The 20,580-nt window shown below is 36.1% G+C and overlaps 1 protein-coding gene across 24 annotated transcripts in view; it reads left to right on the top strand.

Annotated features, from left to right (window-relative positions):
- PSD3 (pleckstrin and Sec7 domain containing 3) overlaps positions 1-20,580 on the top strand; it is a 644,089-nt gene that overhangs the window by 394,148 nt on the left and 229,361 nt on the right. For all 24 annotated transcript variants that reach the window (XM_070598606.1, XM_070598623.1, XM_070598605.1 and 21 more), the window contains one exon: positions 12,172-12,261. In XM_070598606.1, coding sequence (XP_070454707.1) covers positions 12,172-12,261 — 90 coding nt within the window. The remainder of the gene's footprint in view (positions 1-12,171; positions 12,262-20,580) is intronic.

Here is a 20,580-nt window from a genome sequence, read left to right as displayed (position 1 = left end):
ACACAACAAAGAATGTAGGCTTTACAGAATTAGTGTTGGAAAAGCCACTAAACAAGCAATACAGTGACAACAAACAGCTGGGGACGGGGAGCAATCTGATTTACAGAGTTGCCATATAACTTTTCCACAAATAATTATGAAACTTGCAAAGAAACAGGAAAGTATGGCCCATACACAGTGAAAGATAGCTGTCAATAGAAACTGTCCCTGAGGAAATCCTGACATTGGACTTAAAAGATTAGAAACATGGATTAAAAATATCTGTGTCCTGTCTACAGAAGACTTACCTTAGATTCACAGGTAAATAGGTTGAAAGTAAAAGAATGGAAAAAGAAGTACTGTGCAAATAGTAACTGAAAGAGAGCTGGTGTGGCTATATTAATATCAACAAAATATACTTTAAGACCAAAATTACTACAGACAAAGACATTTTATGATGATAAAAGGGTCAATCCATCAAGAGGATATAACAATTCTAATCAGTATAGGCACTTAATAATGCAGCCCGTAAATACATGGATAAACAACTGATGAATGGAAGGGACATTATGCACCCAATATTGGAGCACCTAAATATATAAAGCAAGTACTAACAACTAAAAGGAGAAATGAACAGCAATACAACATTTGGGAGTTTAATACCCAACTTCCTCCAATGGATAGATTAATAAGGAAACAGATGTGAATGGTACTGTGGACCAAGTGGACCCTACAGACATATACAGAATGTATTCCATCCAACAACAGCAGAATACACATTCTTTTCAAGTACCCATGGGACATTTTCTAGGATAGGTCATGTTAGGCCACAAAACAAGTCTCAACAAATTGAAGATAATAAAAATTATATCAAGTATCTTTTCTGACCACAAAGGTATGAAACTAGAAATCAATAACAGGAGGAAAGCTGGAAAATTCACCAATATGTGGAAATTAAAGAACACATTTTTGAACAACCAATGGATCAAAGAAGAAGTCAAAAGGGACATTAAAAAGACCCCTTGAGACAATAAAAAATGGAAACAGAATATACCAAAACTTATGGGATGTAGCAAAAGCAGTTCTAAGAGGATGCTATAGCTGTAAGTGCGTATGTCAAGAAAAAAGAAAGATCTCAAATAAACAACCTAACATTACACCTCAAGGAACTAGAAGAGGAAGAACAAACTAAGCCCGAAGTTAGCAGAAGGAAGGAAATAAAGATTAGAGCTAAAATAAGAGCAGAAATAAATGAAATACAAATAGAAAATCAATAGAAAAGATTAACAAAACTAAGAGTAGATTCTTTGAAGAGATAGACAAAATTGACAAACTTTTAGCTAGACTAACCAAGAAAAAAAGAGTACTCAAATAAATAAAATTATAAATGAAAGAGGAGACATTACAACAGATACCACAGAAATACAAAGAATTATGAGACTGTTATAAACAATTATACACCAACAAATTGGACAACCTAGAAGAAATGGATAAATTCCTAGAAACATACAGTCTACCAAGAAATGGAAAACCTGAATAGATGAATAACCAGGTGATTAAATCAGTATCATAAACCTCTCAACAAAGATCAGCTTAGCACCAGATGGTTTCACTGGTGAATTCAAAGATTTATCCATTTCTTCTAGGTTGTCCAATTTAAAGAAGGATGTTTCAGCATACACAAATCAGTGAATGTGATACATCACGTTAATAGAATGAAAGATAAAAATCATATAATCATCTCAAGAGATACAGAAAAAGCATTTGACAAAATGCAATATCCTTTCATGATAAATTGTCAGTCCTTCTCAGATTTCTCCAAAAATTCAAGAGGAGGAGGAAACGCTTTCAAACTCATTTTATGAGGCCAGCATAACCCTGATACCAAAGCCAAGTGAGGACACTACAAGAAAAGAAAATCACAGGCCACTGAATATAGATGCAAAAATCCTTGACAAAATACTAGCAAACCGAATTCAACAGCACATTAAAAGAATCATACCCCATGATCAAGTGGGATTCATCCCTAGGGGGCAAGGACAAAGCTAGATGCATCACACTTCCAGATTTCAAACTATTCTGCAAAACTGTAGTAATCAAAACAGTATGGTACTGGCATAAAAATAGACACGTAGACCAATGGAACAGAATTGAGAACCCAGAAATGAATCCACACATATACTATCAACTAATATTTGACATGGGAGCAGCCAAGAATACTCGATGGGGAAAAGACAATCTCTTCAATAAATGGTGTTGGGAAAACTGGATATCCATATGCAAAAGAAGAAAACTGGACCACTGTCTTTTACACCATACACAAAAATAAACTCAAAATGGTTTAAAGACATGAACATGAAATCTGAAACCACAATACTCCTAGAAGAATATGTAGCAGGTAAGCTCCTTAACACCAGACTTGGCGACGATCTTTTAGGATTTGACAGTAAAAGCAAAAGCAACAAAAGCAAAAATAAACAAATAGGACCACATCAAACTAAAAAGCTTCTGCACAGCAAAGGAAGCCATCAACAAAATGAAAAGGCAACCTATGGAATGGGAGAAAACATTTGTAAATCATATATCCGATAAGGGATTAATAGACAAAATATATAAAGAACTCATACAACTCAACAGCAATACTACTAATAATAATCTGATTTAAAAGTGGGCAAAGGAATTGAATTTTTCCAAGGAAGATATGCAAATGGGCAACAGGTGCATGAAAAGATACTTACCATCACTAGTCATCGGGAAACTGCAAATCAAAAGTACAGTGAGATAGCATCTGTTAGAATACCCGTTGTCAAAAAGACAAGAATTAAAAACTGCTGGCAAGGGTGTGAAGAAAAGGGAACCTTTGTGCACTGTTGGTGGGAAGGAAAATTAGTACATGAATTATGTAAAACAGTATGGAGGTTCCTCAGAATTAAAATAGAAGTACCATATGATCCAGCAATCCTACTTCTGGATATACATTCAAAAGAAAGGAAATCACTATCTCTAAGAGATACTTGCACCTTCCTGTTCCTTGCAGCATTATTTACAACAGCCAAGGCATGGAAGCAACCTAAGTGTCTGTTGATGGAAGAATGGGTAAAGAGAATGTGATATATCTATATGTATATATATCTATATCTACACACATACATAAATACATACATATACACACACAATGGAATATTATTCAGCCATAAAAAAGAAAAAATTCTGCCATTTGTGACAATATGGATGAACCTTGGGGGTATTATGCTAGTGAAATGTCAGAAAGAGAAAGGCAGATATTGTATGATCTCACTTACAATGGAATCTAAAAAAACCAAATTTGTAGAAACAGAAAGCAGATTGGTGGTTGCCAGGGTCAAGTGTGTGGGAGGGGAATAGGTGAAGGTTGTCAAAGGGTACAAACTTTTAGTTATAAGATCCATTAGTTCTGGGGATGTAATGTACAGCATGATGACAATAATTAACAATACTGTATTTTGTAATTTTTTTTTTTTTTACTGAGGAAGATTTGCCCTGATTTAACATCTGATGTCAATCCTCCTGCTTTCTTTTTTGCTTGAGGAAAACGAATCCCAAGCTAACATCTCTGCCATTCTTCCTCTATTTTATATGTAGGACACTTCCACAGCATGGCTAGTGAGTGGAACGGGTCCATGCCTGGGATCTGAACCTGAGAACCCAGGCTGCCAAAGTGGAGCGCACTGAATTTTAACCACTCAGCCCCAGGGCTGGGCCCTGTATTGTATTTTTGAAAATTGTTAAGAGAATAGATTTTTAGTGGTGGGCCAGTTGTGCAATGGATAATGCATCTGACTATGGGTCAGAAGAGAATAGATTTTAAAAGTTCTCACCACAAAAATAATTGTAAATATGTGAAGTAATTTATGTGTTAAGCTTATTGTGGCAGTCATTTTGCAGTGTCTACATATATCAAATCATTATGTTGTACATCTTAAACTTACACAATGTTATATGTCAATTGTATCTCAATAAAGTTGGGAGAAAAGGAAAGACCCGACTCATAGAATTAGCAGATTGGTGATTGCCAGGGACTGTGTTGTAAGTTGCTAAGATAGTAAATAGGAAATTTATTACCCCCCCTCCCCCACACACACACACAAAAGGTAACTATGTGAGGTGATGGATATGCTAACTAACGTCATTGTGGTAATCATTTCACTGTGTATGCACACACATATCAAATCATCATGTTGGACGCCTTAAACTTACCCAGTGTTATATGTCAATTATATCTCAGTAAATCTGGGAAAAAAGAATTGAAGGGAGAAATAGACAATTCAACAATAATAGTTTGTGACTTTAATACCCTACTTGCAATTATGCTTAGAATGACTACACAGAATATCAACAAAGAGATAGAAGACTTGGAGAACACTATAAACCAACTAAATCTAACAGACGTCTATAGCACAGTCCATCCAACAACAGCAGAATATGTATTTTTTGCAAGTACAAATAGAACATTCTCCAGGAAGGGACGTAAAACAAGTCTCAATAAATTGAAAAGGTGTGAAAATATACAAAGTATGTTCACTGAGTACAATGGAATAAAATTAGAAATCATTAACAGAATGAAATTTGTGGAAATTGAACAACACATTCCTAAATAACCTAGGGTCAAAGATGAAATTCACAAGGGAAATTAAAAAAATACTTTGAGATGCGTAAAAATGAAAACAGCATAAAACTTATGAGATGCAGCTAAAGCAGTGCTAAGAGGCCATTTTGTTGCTATAAATGCCTATATTAAAAAAAGAATAATCTCAAAACAATAACCTAACCTTCCAGTATGAGAAACAAAAATAAAGCAAGCTACACCCAAAGGAAGCAGAAGGAAGGAAATAATATAGAGCAGAAATAAAGGAAATAGAGATAGAAAAACAATAGAGAAGCGTTTTATTGAAACCTGAAGTTTATTCTTTGAAAAGATCAACAACATTGACATGTGGCTAGCTACACTGACCATGAAAAAAGAAGACTCAATATTAAAAACAGTAATGAAAGAGGGGACACTACTATTACCTTACAGATATAGAAAGGAGTATAAGTGAATACTATCAACAGTTGTATGTTAATAAATTAGATCACCTAGTGAAATGGACAAATTCCTAGAAAGTAAAAACTACTGCAACTGAGTCGAGAAGAAATAGAAAATCCTAATAGACCTATAGCCTAGTAAGGAAATTGAATCAGTAGAAAGAAAAACTTCCCACAAAGAAAAACCCAAGACCAGATGACTTCACTTGTGAATTGTACCAGACATTTAAAAAAATTTTAATATAAATCCTTCACAAAATCTTGAGAAAAAATAAGAGGAGGGAACCCTTCCCAAAGTATTCTTTGAAAATAGTATTACCCTGAAACCATGACCAGACACAGCAATCACAAGAAAACCAGTATCCCTTAAGAATATCTCTTGTGACTATTGACACAAAAATCCTTAAAAAAAAAAAAAACAAAAAACCTGACCCAGCAACATACAAAAAGGATTATACATCCTGACCATTTGAGATTTATTCCAGGAGAGCAAGATTGGTTCAACACATGAAAATCAATCCAATATACTCTATTAATGGAATAAAAGAGAAAAACTACATGATCATCTCAGTAAAGACAGAAAAAGGATTTGCCAAAATCCAACATCATTTCATGATTAAAAAGAACACATGTAATAAACCAGGAATAAAAGGCAATTTCCTCAGTCTGAAAGAGAACATCTTCGAAAATCTCATAGCTAACATTGTACTTAGTGGTGAGAGGTGGAAAATTATCCCACAGATCAGGAACAAGACAAGATGTCTGCTCTTGCCACTTGTATGTAACTTGTTGAAGATTTTTGGCAAAGTAATTGGATAAGAAAAGGAAATAAAAAGCATCAAGATTATAAAGGAATAAGTAAAATTATCTCTGTTTGCAGAAGACCTGATTTTGTTTATGGAAAACCTTGAGAAATCTGTGAAAGGAAAATAAAAACTCTATTAGAATAAAAAAAAAAAAAGTTCAGCAAAGCTGCGGAATAAAAGTTGAATATACAAGGGCCAGCCGTGTGGCCGAGTGGTTAAGTTTGTGTGCTCCCCTTCTGTGGCCCAGGGTTTCGCTGGTTCGGATCCTGGGTGCAGACATGGCACCACTCATCAGGCCATGTTGAGGCGGCGTCCCACGTGCCACAACTAGAAGGACCCACAAGTAAAATATACAACTATGTACTGGGGGGATTTGGGGAGAAAAAAGCAAAAAAAAAATAAAAAAGATTGGCAAAAGATGTTAGCTCAGGTGGCAGTCTTTAGCAAAAATATAAATAAAAGTTGAATGTACAAAGATCAATTGTATTTCTATATACTGACAATGAACAATATGAAAATGAAATTCATTTCGTTTACAATAGCATCAGAAACAATAAGATACTTAAGGATAAACTGAACAAAGTAAGATCAATGCGTTGACACTGAAAACTATAAAACATTGTTGAAAGAAACCAGAAAGTGGAAAGTTATTCCATGGTGATGGATTGGAATACTTAGATTAAAATGGCACGCTCTCCAAAGTGATCTTCAGATTCAACACAATCACTGTCAAAATCCCACTTGGACTTTTTTTTTTTTCCCGGAAATTGATAAGCTAATCCTGAAATTCATGTGGAAATGCAAAGGACCCCTGAACAACCAAAACAAACCAGAGAAGGAGAAACAAATTGGAGGCTTACACTTCTCGATTTCAAAACTTACTACAAAACATTACTGAAAGAAGACACAAATAAATGGAAAGGCTTACCATGTTCTTAGATTGGAAGATGATATTGTTAAGATGTCTATACTACCCAAAGTGATCTACAGATTAAATACAATCCTTATCAAAATTCCAATGACATTTTTTGTAGAAATAGAAAAATTCATCCTAAAATTCGTACGGAATCTCAAGGGACTGTAAATAGCCTAAACAACTTTGGAAAGAAGAACAAAATTGGAAGACTCATACTTTCTGATTTCAAAACATATTACAAAGGCTGCAATAATCAGAAGAGGCATAAAGACAGGCAAATAGACCAATGGAGTAGAGTACAGCACCCAACAATAAACCCTTGCATCTATGGTGTAGTGATCTTCAGTAGGGGAGCCAAGACCACTCATTGGGAAATGACAGTCTCTTCAACAAACGGTGTTGGGAATAAATGATATCCACAAGCGAGACAATGATGTTGGACCCTTATGCCATGTAAAAAATTAACTCAGAATATGAAACCTAAAACTATAAAGCTCCTAGAAGAAACCTTCATGACATTGGACTTGGCAATGATTTCTTGGATATGACACTCAAATCACAGGCAACAAAAACAAAAATAGACATGGGATTACATCAAACTTACAAATTTTTGTATATCAAAGGACACAGTCAACCCAGTGAAATGGAAACCTATAGAATGGGAGAAAATATTTGCAAATCATATATGATGAAGAGTTAGTATCCAGAATATGTAACAAACTCCTGGAAATCTACAACAAAAAAAATCAACCCAATTTAAAAGTAGGTAAAGGACTTGAATAGACATTTCTCTGATGATGGTATATACAAATAACCAACAAGCATATGAAAAGATGCTCGACATTCACTAATCATCAGAGAAAATGCCAGTTTAACTACAATGAGATATCACTTCAAACTCATTAGGATGGCTACTATAAAAAAAACCCAGAAAATATCAAGTGTGGTGAGTATGTGGCAAAACTGAAACACTTGTACAGTGTTGGTGGGATTGTAAAATAGTGCAGTCCTGTGGAAAATAATATGGAGGTTCCTCAAAAAATTAGAAATAGAAATACCACATGATGCAACTATCCCATTTCTGTGTCAATCCGAAAGAATTGAAAGCACAAGCTCAAAGAAATATTGCACACCTCTGTTCATAGCAGTACTATGCACAATAGCTAAGAAGTGGAGCAACCAAAATGTCCATCAGCAGATGCATGGATGAACAAAAATGTGGTGTAGACATATAATGAAATATTTATTCAGTCTTAAGAAACAAGGAAATTCTGATAGATGCTACAACATGGATGAACTTTGAGGGCATTTTGTTACGTGAAATAAGCCAGTTATTACAAGAAAATAATTGGTGATTCCACTTATATGAAATATCTGAAGTAGTCAAATTCATAGAACAGAAAGTAGAATGATGGTTACCAGAGGCTAGGGGGAAGGGGAAAAGGGAAGTTGTCTTTTAATGAGTATAGAGTTTACAATTTGCAAGATGAAAAAGTTCTGGACATAAATTTCACAACAGCGTGATTATACTTAACACTGAACTGTACACTTAGAAATGGTTAAGATGGTAAATTTTTTATGCATTTTTTTAACCACAATAAAAAATGCAAATACGAAGACAACTTACTACAAAGCTACAGGAATCAAGAGAATATTGTACTGGCATCAAACCAGACATCTAGATCCATGCAATAGAATTGAGATTCAGAAGTAAACCTTCCATTTATGGTCGGTTGATTTTTGACGAGGATGCTGAGACTGGAGGAAAGAATAGCCTTTTCAACAAACGGTGCTGGGACAACTGGATAGCCACGTGCAAAAGAGTGAAGTTACATTTGTGTTTCTTACCCTGTGCAAAAATGAATGCAACAATGCATCGAATATCTAAATGTAAGAGCTAATGCTATAAAACTCTTAGAAAACATAGGAGTAAATCTTTGTGACCTTGGATTAAACAGTAATGTTTTACACGTGACACCAAAATCATAAGTAACCAAAGGAAAAAAATAGATAAATTGGATTTCATCTAGATTAAAAGCTTTTTGTGCTTCAAAGAACACCATGAAGAAAGTGAAAAGACAACCCCCAGAATGAGGGAAAATATTTGCAAATTATCTACTGAGAAGGAGCTTATATCCAGAATATATGAAGAACTCTTACAACTCAACAATAAAAAGACAATAAGAAAAGGGCAAAGGATTTGAATAGGCGTTTCCCCAAAGAATATATACAAATAGCCAATAAGTGCGTGAAAAGATGCTGAACATCATTAGTCCTTAGGGAGATGCAAATCAAAACCAGAAGATACCAGTTCACACCCAGTAGGATGGCTAAAATGAAAAGGGTAGGTAAGTGTGGGTGAGGATGTAAAGAAATTGAAACTCTCATACACTTGTCATGAGACTGCAAACTGGTGTGGCTAGTTTGAAAAACATTCTGGCAGTTCCTCAAATGATTAAGCACAGAGTTACCCTATGACCTAGCAATCCCACTATTGAGCTACGTACGTAGGAGGAATGAAAACGTATGTCTACACAAAAACTTGCACTCAAATACTTACAGCAACATTATTCAATAATCAAAATGTGGAAACAGACCAAATATCCATCAACTTCTAAATGGATAAACAGAATTTGGTACATTCATACAATGGAATGTTATTTGACAATAAAATGATTCATGCTACAGTAGGGATGAACCTTGAAAGCATTATGCTAAAGGAAAGAAGGCAGTCATTAAAGGCCACGGTTTCTATGATTGCATTTATTTGAAATGTCCTCTCTGGGCACATCCATGTCAGTGTAAAGCAGGTCAGTGGTGGCCGGGAAGTGGGTAGTGGGGATGGGGGGAGAGATTTGGGGAGTGACTGCTGCTGGATAGAGTGTCTTTTTGGGGTGATGAAAATGTTCTGAACTTAGATAGTGGTGATGGCTGCATAACTTCAGTATACTAAGAATTACTAAATTGTTCAAAAGGGTGAAGTTTATATTTCAATAAAGCTGATATTTTAAAAGATACAGTGAGTTGGCTCTCCTCCATTATATAAAAAAATCAACTCATTATATTCCATTTCTTTTTCTCCTAGTATTCATAACTTGTCTACTTTTCCATAGTTTTTTTTTCCTCGTGTAATATGCTTTTATACTTGGGAATGTTTTATTGATTATTGTTGATACTTATTTGCAACAAAAAACTGTGTAAATTGAAAGTTCCATTTTCCTATGACTATAAGATTTGAAGTTTTTAAATATCAGTCATTCCAAAAGAAATTTTTGTCCTTGTTAACAATACAAAATGGATTAAAAAACAGATAATGATACAAGTATTTGAATTCACCAAATCTTATATTAAAAAACATTTTGTTTTTTAACTGAGGATTAAATTATGTCCTCTTTTAATTTTGTTAAAAAGAAGAGAATTGGAATCCACCTGACTTGGAAAAGAATTTGCTGCCTAGTCATTATTCATTCGTTTTCTCAAATCATCAGAACACATCTAAAAAGGGCTTGCCAAGTCAGTCAAAATGACTATTGATGATGCTTGTTGCTTTTACCTTGAGGCGCACTGTTTGATCTGATACACTTGGTAAGATTGGGAAAATTGAGATGTCTTATTCAATATAATGTTGTGAAACAGTATTTTTCATTAAAGTTCCTTTCTGTGCTTTAAATAAATTTTTATCACAACTTAGGACTGCAGACTTAATTTATTCAAATTACGGGAACTGTCTACCAAGTAAGTTAGTTGGCAAAGCCAGTTCTCGTTAAAACATTCATCCAGTCTTTCATGTAAAGTCTGATCATGCCCTCTTTGATGATGGAAGAAGCAAGATTTTTAACAAAAAATATTTAGCATTTTCACTATAATTAATTAGGTAGCTTGGGTTTCACGTTGTAAAGTAGAAGAGCAGTCGTAAAAGGGGAAGTAGGAAGCTGTTACTTTTAAGACACATAGGTTGTAGGTTCTCAGGCACATCTGCACTTTGAAAGTTAAGCTTCTGTATGCGTGCTCACTGAAAACTCTCTATGGCATTGCATCCCTTTACAGTCTTTACCTCCAGCAGTATTCTGCCCCAGCTTGAAGACTACTGTTCTACCTCACTCTTAGTCTTTTATGAATAAAATAGCCTTGCAGAACATACATTTTCCTTGTATGTGTGTTGTGCACAGGGATATTAATATGTGGGTGCACTTCGGGTTCGCCTGGACCGCATTTTGCCGGAGATCCCATATTTGTGCCTCTTGTCTGTGTTCTTTATCCCTTTCCTGTGCTTGTGATGGATTTCTGCTAGTGTTCAGACTGAACCTCAGAATCCTTCGCAACTGGCAGCTTTGACCAGTTGATTGGTGTTGGCATAGGAGGTGATTCTCTGTCATAGTAATTTTATTAGTTTTCCCAGTCAGCATATTTGTATCTTTTCTCTTTTTGTAGTTTAGATTTTCTAATTATGTTTTGTTTATTAATGAGATTTTCTTTAGTTAAACTTATTATCCTTGAGTCGGCTTGGCAGTGTGTGTGGACACACTTCTCCACTGGTCTCTTGCTTTTCTGCACCTTTTGTGAACAGAAGCTTTGGTTGCCTTTGTTCTGGTCTATCTTTCAAGATTATTTCTATAGCGAGCAGCTTTTGGAAGGTGTGGTAACCCCAGAGCAATGGATAGGTCTGCTTATAGCTTTGGAAGATAAAAGCTGGCTTCTCGGTTTAGAGCAAAGGAGCAAGCATGCTTACTGCCCAGTATGAAGATTCAGGTTCCCAAATCTCAGGGTTCCTTGCCTGTATCACAATCCACTGCATGTGCAGGTGTCAGCTGGCCCAACACAAGTTGCTCTGTGAGAAATGAGACTTGGGACTGGAGCAAGAAAATGCTGATATTCTGGCTAATCCCTATTGTTGTGGTAAATTCCTGTGTGTCTGCCCCAGGAGTCTTACTACTTCTGCCAGTATTCATGAGATTGACAGACTAGTCTTATTAGCTTGAAAGTAAGCTAAATTCTCAGATCCTTCATAGTTCTGGACAGTATTTAGGAAATACAAATAAACAAGCAAATAAACAGCTGTTAGAATTAAGCTCAGAAATGTCATTTTAATCTATATTTTTCATTAAAAACTGTTAATTATATAAATGTATAGATTTTTCAGATTTTTTCTTAAGTTAAAATAAAGGTTTGACGTAATTTTGCTACTTATATTTAATGACAGTTTTAAAAGCATAATAAACCGTCTGTTTTTGTTGTACATATAAATTTGTATTCTATGTATGTGTGTGTGTATATATATATGTTCTGGGAAGGGGTGTGTATTCATGTTTTGAAATCCAAATCAATCTTGCTTTGCTTGATCACATTTTAGGAATTAATCTTAATTCCATATATGTCATTATGATGTATTATTTGCCTATATTCCAGAATATTGGAAAGAAGATGACCTGCCAGGAGTTCATTGCAAACCTCCAAGGGGTAAATGAGGGTGGTGATTTCTCCAAGGATCTCCTGAAAGTAAGCATTGAAATACTGGCTTTTAAAATATACTTATGTTTATATTTTCTGCTTGCTTTTTAATTCAAAATGGACAGCCTAAGGATCACTTAAGTATTTTGTTCTTTTGTTTTTGGTTTTATTGATGATGTTTCTCTTGGGTCTTGTCCTTGATGCGTCAGACTGCAAAGTACCCTTCAATTAATAATTCCTAAAAGTCCACATTGTAATCAATAATGGTGGGATAATAAGTAGATTTGGAATAATTGTTGATAAAAGTAGTGGGCGGTTTTTTATTTATTTGTAAGCAGACTGTTATCACTTGAGAAAAGTCACGAAGGTATTTTCGCTATGGAAACAAGAAAGAGTTTGCAGACTATAATGGAAGTACTTCTGCCTATGTTCAGTCCCTAGTCACAGAGCCACTCAGGTTGTCTCTGGAAATAGACTAAATTAAACATAATAATTGTAGAACGCCTGAATTATTAGCACTTGGCTTCATTATTGGTAATAATCACCATGTTTATCCCTATCATCAAATTGATTTCAAGGAGACAGCAAAATCAACTTTGGAATTCATAATGTTCTGCAGCAGCATAAAGGAGATACACATTTCATCAAATATAAAATAGTGATTGATAACGGATGTGAATATTTTAGAAGTTCAGGATAAGATGTGTATGTCGAGAATGTGACTTTTACAGATTTCTGTTTGATTCTAGCCTTCTTTTAAAAAACTTTATACACTTGTAGATTTCTTTTGGAATCAGTTCCTTCGAATGAATTTGCTAAGAAGGGTGGCACATTTGAATCATGGTATAATATGGAAATGTAGTTGAAAGATAAGTCCTTTATTATGTTTTATGTGATTTTTAAACTATGTAAAATATATAGAATAGGGTTCTGCCAGATTTGGAAAGACATACATACTATATAAAATGGAAGAAGCTTATAAAACTATGGTATTATGAGATTCTAAGTCTTACTGACTTTAATTGTAGCTTATTAAAAAATTACATTATGAAAAAAGCAGCAAGAAAAGTAACTCTATAAGGAAGGTATTTTTCAAGTTGTTTCTTTGTAGATTTGTTGCCATTTCTAAAGCTACAGTTCCACATGGGAATGGGGGATAAGAGGTGTTGGATTGAGACATGATAAATATGTTCCATATATCCACTGAAGCTGTACAGTAGACCCACATTAACGGGACAAAGAAAGCCTCTTTTTCAGCCTAGCGGTGTTAACATGGAAAATAATGGAGTCTGTCTAAGAGGCTTTGACCAAGTTACATCAGAAATGAAAACTGATGGGAAACATTTTCATAGTGAAGTTTTTAGATTTTAGTGGTGGCTCATGGCAGCATGGCTGTGGGCAAATTATTGGGTAGATTTAGAGCGTGTTTGGTGGAGCTGTCTGAAACCAAATTTGGTTAATGCACAGTCCAGTGGCTGCCGTTCACCTCGGGTAAACGTGTTTTCTTTGATTTACTCTGCCAAGAATTTGCTGGATGATTTATTGGAGTTGTGCGATTGAGATCTTGTTTACAAAGCTCAGGGGGAATAATATGTATTATACTATTCTTTATTTACTGTGGGAAGATGACAACGAAATGGCACTGAAAATGACAGTGGCATTTAGAGTGGAAATTGTCAAGTAAAATATTGATTTCCTTTCATAACAAACCTCAGCCAGTCACTCACCCAAGCTGAGAGTTTTCCATTTCGGCAGGAATCTGGATTTTACTGGAAGTTTCAACAAGAAAAAGTTTTCTTTGAACTGTTTTTGTTTCATTTCACTCTTTATGTGGCTATTCCTTTCCCATTCCCTTCCCTTCCTTTCTTCCTGCTGGTCTATTTCTGTCTTCCCCTTTCTTTTGTGTTTTCTTTATTTTTCTTTTGTGCCTCTTTCTTCTCTCTCTCTCTCCATAGCTATCTCTTGATTATCTGCTGAGATTAATTATTGGGTGGAATATTCATTTGAATTTGGGGGGGGGAGAAATATGATTATATACGTGTCACACAGATACATACATACAGACAGATAAACCCAAAAACGTTTGGTATCATTTTACAGGTTCTGAGTAACTCCTCTCTCTCTTCTTCCACCCCCTCTCCAACTTAGAAAATTACAGGCATGTAGAACATTCGGTTTAATTTATGAGATAAGAAGCTTAAAGTTACTTGGATTGAAACGAGGCTTTTATGGTTACATATAGAAGTCATTACTTTTAGATTTCTTTGAATCAAAAGTAGCATTTAGGTTTCTGTCTCTTGTTGAGTGTGGTTGTGGTTGTGTAGTCGAGAATATTTGTGAAGGCCCACGGTATGTTCACCAGGTGTGTGGACTTGGAGAACTCACTGGAACCAAATGGGCCCCTGTCCTCAGAGATCACAAACTATTGAGAAAGATGGAGGGGTTTTTTTCTCCCTTAAAATGCACAGTTATTCCATATTAAAATAAAAGTATAATCTGAATTCTGCTTGTTCTCAACAGAAATGGTTATGGAAAAAAAAGACCTTAACATACTTAAATGTATGAAAAATGAGAAACTTGTTTCAAGCCTTCAATTCAGAGACTTCAGTTATTATCTTGCTTTGAATTTGCCTTAGACTGCCCTAGAGGGCTGGGGGGTACGTTGACCCCTTTTCACAACTTCCACTCCCACTGCAGTTTCTCTTTCACTCCGATGACCTAAACAGATAGAGTGCCTTGTGCTAATAATTTTTTCCGCACAAGTTGCTTCAAGTATGTTATAGATAAACCTATGGTATAAATTGTAATAAGTGAGATACCAAAGGCATTCAACAGAATATTATTTAGGTTCTTTAAGCTGAAGTCTGGCTGGGAGATGTGATCTTTGAGATAGGCCTTTGGAGGATAGGTACGATTTCAGTAGAAGACTTACTTTGATTTTTATTTAGGTAATTATTCCATTTCATCTCCCTCGCATAAACATTAATGTTCTCTCTTTCTCATTAGTGCCCCTCCCTATTACCTCATCACATCAAGACAGTAATTCATTCAGTGAAATATACCAAACCATCTGGGATGTTCTGTTGCTCTACAAGGCCTGCCCATCCCAACACGTGGCAGTGGTTTACCTTTGAGTGTCCCTGGAGACAAGGTGGAAAAGAAAGGGAAAGGGGAGGTTCTGCTTTTGGTTCTGATAGATTTAATAAGGCATTCCTAAGACTCTCTAATAAATAATAAAACTCATAAGGACATGAAAAGAGAGGGATAAGGATGTAAAATGTGGGCCGGCTCTGGATTGGAGGCTCAGCTTCCTGAGAGACAGTGTAGTGTGATGATTCTGATTAGGGACTTGGGAACTGTACTTCCTGGGTTCTAACCCCAGCTCCCCTCTCTTGCTAGCTGAGGGATTGTGAGCAAAGTCATTTAAACTTTTGTCTCTCAACTTCCTCATCTGTGAGATGGGAGATTTTATTAGTACCCATCTCATCTAGTTGTTTTAATAGTTGAATGAGTTAATATATAAAGCCTTTAGAGTCCTAGCATGTAGTAAATGCTATATGTGTTAGCTATTAGACCTTTTTATTTTTAATATTGTTCTTTATCTGGCTCAAAGTGAACTGGAAAGGGACTCCATCCCATCCTGTGGGTATTTGGACCTAAGGTGTTGTACAACTCCTAGGGCCAAGTGGGACTCTTGTCAACAGACCAAGACCTCTATTCCCTAGACCTTTTTAGGCTAAGCACAGGCATCCTCTTGCTCTTCAAAAGGAACAATCTGTGACCCTAACCTTGACTGTTTCCTCCTTTTATGGTAAAATTTTGAATCCTCCTCATTTATGGCTTGCTTTCTTGCCAAAGACTTGTTGGTTCTAAAGAATAGCTATCAAAAGCCTCTACAAGAAGCATTTGTTCTGTAAAGTCTGTCTTAACCTGTTGCATTGCTTGCGTTGTGTAGGCACCTGAAAGTGAACCTTGGTTAACCCTATATTTCTCTTGGCTTTTTATGTTGTTAACTGTCCCTTTCTCCTGGGCCTACCCCTCTTGCCACATTTTTATATCTTATGTTTGGTTTGGGTCTTTGATGCTATAAGTGGAGAGGAAGTGCTGCAAGGTGAGGACAATTCGGTCTTAAACTAGTACTGGAATCTTGAAGAAGATTTGAGGAAGCATATTAGTTTTTGTCCTCTTTAAAGATGTCAAGATAATTCTAGAATATTAATGGAGATGTGAATTATTTGAAATGACTCAAAATCTCTGGGGAAGAAGTGTTGCTTGATGTCTGCCTCCTCTCTTGTGTTTTCTCCGAGTGGAGAGTCCTAGACCGCAAGGCTCAGGTCAGGGATTGCTGCTGTTTCAGCAGTTTCCATAGACTCTTGACTATTTTAGTCTGGGGATCTCTTCCACTTGGTCTCCTCAGGGGCAGATACCAAGGGACTAGGGAGAGTGTTGGCATGTCATCATATGTGTATTTCTGAAACTCTTTGTAGAAGAATTAAAAAATTCACTTGAATGTTCCTCTATCTCATGTTCAAAATGTAGCACCTTACTCCTTTGCCTTCTGTTTCCCTACGTTTTATTTTTTTCTAAGTTTCCTGTAAACCTCTATTCTTGGTTTTAATACAAAACCTGCATTTTTATTTTCAGTCCAATCTGCTTTCCCTTTCTAACTCTGTTGGTTGATAATCTTCATTTCTCCTTACAGTAGTCCCCCCTTATCCATGGTTTCACTTTCCTTGGTTTCAGTTACCCTCTGTCAACTGTGGTCTGAAAACATCAAATGAAATAACAATTCACAAGTTTTAAATTGCACACCGTTCTGAGTACCATGATGACATCTCACGCCGTTCTGCTCCATCCCACCTGGGATGTGAAACATCACTTTGTCCAGTGTCTCCATGCTGTACATGCTACCTGCCCATTAGTCACTTAGCAGCTGTCTCACTTAGCAGATTGACTCTCGCAGAATTGCAGTACTTGTGTACAAGTAACCCTCATTTTACTTAATAATGGCCCCAACGTGCAAAAGTAGTGATGCTGGCAATTTGGCCACGCCAAAGAGAAGCTGCACAATGCTTCCTTTAAGTCATATGCTGAGATTCTGAGATCCACAGGAACTTTTATTATAGTATATTGTTATAATTGTTCTATTTTGTTATTAGTTATTGTTGTTAATCTCTTCCTGTGCCTAATTTATAAATTAAACTTTATCACAGGTATGTATGTACATAGTATATATAGAGTTTGGTACTATCAGTGGTTTCAGGCATCCACGGGACTCTTGGAACATATACCTTGTGGATAAGGGGGTACTGCTGCACATAACAGAGAGACACAGGGATGGGTGGTGACCCCCAGTTATTTACATATTTAGAGGGGAAGTAGCTATTTCAAAATATATTCGTATGAAACAAGAGAAGAAACAATATGAAATAAGAGAAAAGGAGCCAGTGAAAAGCGGCATAGGAACATATAGGGTGGAAGGTCTGTTATTGGTTGCACAATAATTTCATTTTGAGGAGGCATCAAACTGAATATTTTGACAATGAAACATGAAATCCTAATTGTTTTCTCTCCGAGTTTTCTTTTTGCTGCCTATCACTTGATACTCAAATAATGTTCTCCTTAATATTTTTATCCTAGTCATGGTTAGGTTTTTAATTTTTTTTCTTGAACAGCGGTTAAATTCAATAAGTGCAAAGAGGAATTAGAAAAAAAAATTAGCTAAAAAATACCTTCTTTAAGAATTTTTGTATTGTCGTGAAAGGGGAAATTTGCTCCTTACCCCTCTTGAATTCTTGTGGCTGGACTAATAATAAATTAACACTAGACAGTAACACGAGAAAAACCAACTTAATGTGTATGTATGGGAGATCATAAAAATGATGATGAGAGAAGTGACCAAAGCAGGCATCTTTTATACTTTTTACACAAACAAACAATAAATTTGTGAGGAATTGACAGGACAAAGAAACTTAGGTTTGGGTGCTTGATTAGTAAGGAATCTAAGCAGAGTTTGGGCTTGGGGTAGTAAATTAATAAAAATATGCCAAGGTTACTCCTGCCCTGATCCCCCAGCTCTGGTGATGAGGGTGTCTCTCTGTCCCTGGTCCGAGGCAGGGTGCCTTTCACGTGGGAGACGTTTCCTGCTTCAGGGGCACAGGGTCAGGAGGGTCACAGTACTCCTTTTTGCTTCTCAAGTGACTTTAATTCAAAAGAACCAGTATGCCACTGTGCGCTGTTTTGGAGCAGCTTGCCTTGGGGCCCAACAACATCATCTTAAGGAAGTAGAGGACAGAAACAACACCACAAAACACCCGGGTCTTTCAGAATGATCTTAACATAACTGAAAAACAAAACTGAATACAATTCGCCGAGTGTTTTAAAACATACCTCCTCCTAAATCTGCTTAAGTACACAAATAGCTTTAAGAGTAATTGCAGTTACACGTCATTGCCACTGTAAATCATTACAAAGCAAAGGAAATAAATCTTGCTTGGGCAAGTCAATAGCATGCCATCCTTTCAGGCTATTGCTTATGATTAGATGTTTGACTTTAGAATATTCTTAGGAAATTTAAGTTCTGGTAGAAATGGCTGACTTCTGTCTCGTTTACTTGGGAATTTATTAACTTTGAAATTAGCTTGCAGTCTCTTAAGGGAAGACTAAAAGTTTTTTCACTCTCAGGTTTGCAGTTAAGGGTAAAGTGTGTCTGTGTGTGCGCGTGCGCTTGCTGGGTGGTTGGGAGTGGCAGTTGAATTGAAAGAATGTAAGTCAGCTGCCTGGCTTAGTGGAATTCACATGCTTCGTTCCGCTAGTGAAATGGTAAATAATGTAGTGAATTGTTAAATAAAAGTTCTTATTCATATGCATTTGTTCTCCCTTGCTTTCCCAAGAAACAGAATTTAGGTGAGGTTTTTTAAAAAAAAGTCTCTAAAAATATATAGGTTACAACTGCATCCATTCCTTAACACATGTAGTTGGCTGAAAGCATTATATGTTTTGCTTTAAATGCAGTTTTCTCATTTTGTATATTTAGAGAAAAATAATTTGTGAAAATGATGGAGAAATTAGCCAGGAGGGTAGCATTTAAACAGACTCAAAAGATCAAGAAAGAACGCCACGTTTTAAATAAAGATTAATGTGTTTTGTTGGACAAGGAAGAAACGTAATTAGGAAATGTAAAATTATACTATGCTGGTTCATAACCATTAGGCTTTTTAATCAATTACAGTTGTATGTAAGGATAAGCAAAAATAAAAAATCAGCCATTAAAAATTTAGAGATAAGCAATTTTTTATAAGCTCAAACTCTGAAAAGGACCTGTTTACACAGTGAACAGCACGAGCTGTAAGGATTCTTCTGAAAAAGAGAGAGCAGAGCCAGTGCAGCCCACTTCCCAGGCCCCTCTCCTGTCTACCTGGACCCTCTCATTGGGCAGCAGCCTGGACACTTGATGCTGAGAATGGCCCTGCACTTCTTTCTACCAAAAGGCTCCCCTTAAGCAACAGTTCCCCAGTTCTGCTCTATTCTCTTTCATCTTTGCTGCCATTATTATCAGTGAGGACAAGTATAACTGCAGAAATCTGAATAAGATTGGGTTTTATCAATGTCAGTATTCTGGTTGTGATAGTATACTCTAGTTTTGCCAATGTTACCATTGGAGGAAACTGAGCAAACGGTATAAGAAATCTCTTATTTCTTACAGCTGCATGTGAATCTACAATTATCTCAAAATATTCAGTGGAAAAAGAAAGTCCACTAAAAAGAAAGGCAAATGGGGCAGTTTTTCTCCATTCAGCCAGAGATTTAGGTATCATTTAAAAATTACCTTAATGAAATTTTATTACTCTTGGTCTTTCTTTCAAAGTACTGACTATCATGCTCAACAGGTTAGATATAACTGTGTAGCAGTGTTAAAAACAATGGTGTATTAAGAAAAAGGCAATGGGAATTATTTTCAAGTGTTGAAAATCACATGAATCTATTTTTTAAAAAATTATTATTATTACCCTGGATGCTGTGGAGAATTGTTTGGAAGGAAGTAGTAGAAATAGAAAAGACAGTAAAGAAATGGTTACGGGAGTCCACACAAGAAGGAATGGTGGCTTGGACGTGAGTGGTGAAAGTATTGAGGGAAATAGATCAGCTATTGAATTAGTTTCTGTTGCTAAATTGTTTTTCCAGATTGCCCCTCTGTCGCTTCCTCTATCACCGTTGTTCTACGCCGTGTGGTGTGAAGAACATTATTGGTAGAAAAGCCTGGTGGTTTCCTCCGAGTTCCTGTTGGCGCTGTTAGGCAGGATGTGATGGAGGCTTTGTGGGCATGTGGAGTGAGCGGTGTCAGATCTGGAAAGCAAGCCCAGTGTT

The sequence above is a fragment of the Equus przewalskii genome, chromosome 28, assembly GCF_037783145.1.
Source record: "Equus przewalskii isolate Varuska chromosome 28, EquPr2, whole genome shotgun sequence".
Lineage (NCBI taxonomy): Eukaryota > Metazoa > Chordata > Mammalia > Perissodactyla > Equidae > Equus > Equus przewalskii.
Note: the sequence above shows the minus strand (reverse complement) of the source record. Positions and strands in the feature narration are given on the sequence as shown.